Source organism: Condylura cristata, unplaced genomic scaffold (assembly GCF_000260355.1).
Source record: "Condylura cristata isolate star-nosed mole 26May11 unplaced genomic scaffold, ConCri1.0 scaffold00016, whole genome shotgun sequence".
Classification (NCBI taxonomy): domain Eukaryota; kingdom Metazoa; phylum Chordata; class Mammalia; order Eulipotyphla; family Talpidae; genus Condylura; species Condylura cristata.
Genome location: NW_004567117.1, coordinates 12,803,686 through 12,807,359, shown reverse-complemented (window position 1 = coordinate 12,807,359; position 3,674 = coordinate 12,803,686). Strand labels below are relative to the sequence as shown.

General features: G+C 46.7%; 1 protein-coding gene across 1 annotated transcript in view; it reads right to left on the bottom strand.

Moving 5' to 3' along the window:
- CABLES1 (Cdk5 and Abl enzyme substrate 1) overlaps positions 1-3,674 on the bottom strand; it is a gene marked incomplete at its 5' end in the record, with an annotated part of 103,234 nt that overhangs the window by 14,531 nt on the left and 85,029 nt on the right. The window contains one exon of the mRNA XM_012725780.1: positions 2,846-2,949. Within this exon, the coding sequence (XP_012581234.1) occupies positions 2,846-2,949 (104 nt within the window). The remainder of the gene's footprint in view (positions 1-2,845; positions 2,950-3,674) is intronic.

Below are 3,674 nucleotides of genomic sequence, written 5' to 3'. Positions count from 1 at the left end.
AACTCATGCAGATTCGGCTTTAGATTCTCAGTGCTGTGCTTTAACCCGCTGCGCCACCAGGGAGGGCCGAGCACTCCCTCTTTTTAAAGGCATGTCCTAACTGTGGTAAAAGTAGCCTTTTTATCTTATACTTAGCACTACCATGAGCAAGAACATGCACCCAAGTAGATGTTGACTGTCACCTACATTATGACTCAGAAAGCCGCTTCCTAGGTATCTACCCAAGTGAAGTGAAAACTTATGCCCACAAAGAGACTTGTACAAGAATGTCCATAGGAACATTACTTACAATATCCTGAAAGTGGAAAAACCCAAATATCTCTATAAAGACAATGGCATGGCACAACAATACAATGGATCCTACTCATGAATTAAAAAACCAAACTCTGATACCTGAAATATGAGCTATTAAGATGTGGGGAAGAAGAAAATAGGAGGAAGAAATATGAACTTCCAGAACAGGCAAACCTAACCTAGCCAGATCGACTGAATTAACCCTGGTAAACAATGGGATGATGGCTGGCATCGCCAGATCACATCCAACCTCCCCCACCCACCATATTCTTGATCCTGCAAGTGCAATGCAAAATACATGTCAAACAGCCTTGTAATCCACACTGGCTTGTGGAGAGGAGGCTATCGAGGTGCTACCTCATGATGGGCACACCAGTGACTTAGATTTGAATGCTGAAAAGTGGATGGCCCACATTTTATCAAAGTACCAACACCTGTGGCCAGAACAGGAGCTTTAGGTCTTATGGAGGAGCATAGGCAGATAGATGCATTCCATGAGCAATTTCACTCTAAAAAAATGGCCTATTATAAGACACACAGGCTGCAGATTTAGTGTGGTGAAATGAAAAATGACCCACTTAGGAACATAAAACAAGGAGGTTAGGACATATATGCTGACTTGGCACAGTACACTGTCCAAGAAGGAAAAATTAGCCACGTGTGCAGGTTTGTTCATGAAGACTCCAAAAATTAAAAGCCTTGCTACTCACAATAAAATCATTTAAAGAAAAAAACTAACAAACAAACAAACAACAAAAACCAGACCTGGCACCAGTCCAACAACAGGCCCATGAGTTGAGAGGTCAGTGTTGTCACCAGACAGACGTGTATAGAACTCTCCACCAAACTGCAAATTCTATCAACAACATTGCACTTTCTTATTCTCTTAGTTACCTAGAAATTTGTTGAACTGATGGTCCAAAGAATCATTTTGAGGTCTTACCTGAGGCTGGCATTTCTCCCATTGAGTGCTGAGGGATAAGGAATTCGGGGGCCAAATGGGAAGAGCACTGAGCCAGGGTTTCGGGCTTTGCCTCCCCCCGACACTTCCTGTCTGTCAACATGATGGCCTCACTCCAACTCCCGATGCCAGAGTTTCCCGCCCACATTACGCAATAAATAAAGTGAGCTTTAATGAGTAAAGCCGTGAAGAGTCCCTACCTAAGTCTCTGCCTTTAAGTTGCTCTGTCCTAACATCAGGGCAATGGTTCTGGTCATTTAACACTATTAGGAGCTACGGATACGAAGAAGTCCTTTGAGAATTTTTTTAAAAAGCCCCTTTTAAAAGGAAGTGAATAAGCTAACAGAACATAGAGTGAAAAAGATAGAGCTGGTTCTGGATTTTCTTTCTGTGTTGGGAGTTGGGGAATAAGGATAGAAGAGCAAGGAGCAGGGGAGGTTTTCAACTACTGCTCTCTGGTAACTCATTCTGATCCCAAGTGACATACTAGAATGATCCCAAGGAGATAGAAGTTGAAAGTAATTGTCAAGGGCCTGAATTCTGCCTAGTGTTTGTCTCATGTCAGCTACCTGCCAAATGTTCAGTGAGGAAGGACATTGGAGGGTGGCAGCCTGCTGCTGAGAATGCTACGTTCCCAGGAGTATTCAGGCTCCTGGTGCTGGGTCCCACTCTGGCTTCTGTAGATACAATAGTTTAAAACAAAAAAAGAACCCCCAATTGACTCCCAAGACTTGGGTTTCTGAGAACAGCACAGGCTGGACAGGAGCAAGAGGATTAGAGGCAGGATGTTTGGCTGTGCTTGCCCCAGCCTGGCCTCGCAGGAGGCAGCGAGGGCATCCTGGGTCAGGGCTCTCCCACTGGGCGCTGTGCGTGGTGTACCTGGCACACAGATTTCCCCAAGAAGCCAGCGTCACACCCAGCCACCCTTAGCAGCCCAGGCTCAGCCTGCCTCTGAGGCTGGCTGCGTCTACCTGAAAAAGTACCAGGACCCTGTGAGAACCCACTGATGTCTGGACAAACAGCCATCCGGAATGGTGGGAAATGGTGGGTTGGCCAAAAGCAAAAACCAAAATTTCACAAAGGAAAAACAGGAAAAGTCCATGAAGTAAAAACAGCAAGGGAAGGTTTTGCATTTAACACCCACATTGTCCTACTTTCACTTTCCCAGAAGATAATTCAGTCATACAGAGCCTGGTGCCAAATGTTTGCTCAGGGTGCGTGCTATGGCCCATCACCAAATAGAGCTGAATTTGAATCAAGCACTGCTAGTGATGGGCCTGGTCCTCTCTGGAGAGTCTGTGGTGATAAGTGAGGGCACACCCCCTCAAAAGTGGGGGGAGGGGGCCTCTGGCCCCGAGCTGGTAGCTGAAGTGGTAGGTGCAGGCTACCAGGTGACCAGCAGAATTCTGGATGGAAGCACTTGCCGGGCCTTCCTGGGGGGTCCTCAAGTGAGTCCCCAGGCTCCACAGTGCTTGGACAAGCCCCTGCCCCCAGCCCTCAAGGCAGAGCCGCCCCCCTCTGTTAAGGCAAGCACCCCTAAGCTACCAGAGACAGGAGTGAGCACACTGATTGCATCAACGCACTACTCACCATGTATGAAGGAAAGATCAGAACTCGTTTGTGCTTGCCACAAGGCCACTGGGGGTCGTCCAGGAGATTTGGGTCATAGTCCATAAAGTCTCCCAGGTCGCTACCTAAGGAGCATGTGCAAAGTGATAAGTAGAGACCCCCAGATCCTGCTAAAGTAGCAGGTAGACGGCCAAGGGCAAAGTTAGACTGCAGAAGGACTGGCTTCCGGTCAGTTAGTTCAGAGCCACACTGCTAACTTGAGCTTTCAGGAGATAGTTCTGCATGCCAGTGAAGTGTGGGCCCTGCAAAAGGTTCACCAAATATTTAAGATTGTGATATTTTTTTCCATTTTAGAAAATGATGTATTCATCTCCCTGCCCAAGGAGAATGCACTTCAGAGAGCATGCAAGAGAACATTCAGACTACAAAGCAGGGCCTGAAAAGGTTCATTTTCTAAATCTGCAGATCCAGTGAATAGACTCAAGTTGTGTCCTGTGAGAAGCGTGTTTCTGGGGCAAATGTGTCTGTGCAAGCTATTGTATCTGTGTGAACAGAAACCAGACCAGCCACCCAGGCAAATAGCTGTAAATAACTAGAGGTGGCTGAAACAGGACAGGACTTTCAAACTCTGCTCGTAAACAGGCCTGGGACCTTCCTGTTCATCCGCAGTTTCTCGGAGGGTAGAAATAACACCACTTCTTGAAGTGTCTTGTCCCTTGTGTCAGTTTTTTCTTTTTTAAAGATTTTATTTATTTATACATACAAGAACTGCAGTACAGGCAAGAGGTGTGGTGGGTGTTGTGGGGTGAGAGGATTCACCAGAGACAGAGTGGGGAGCAGAACAGGTGTA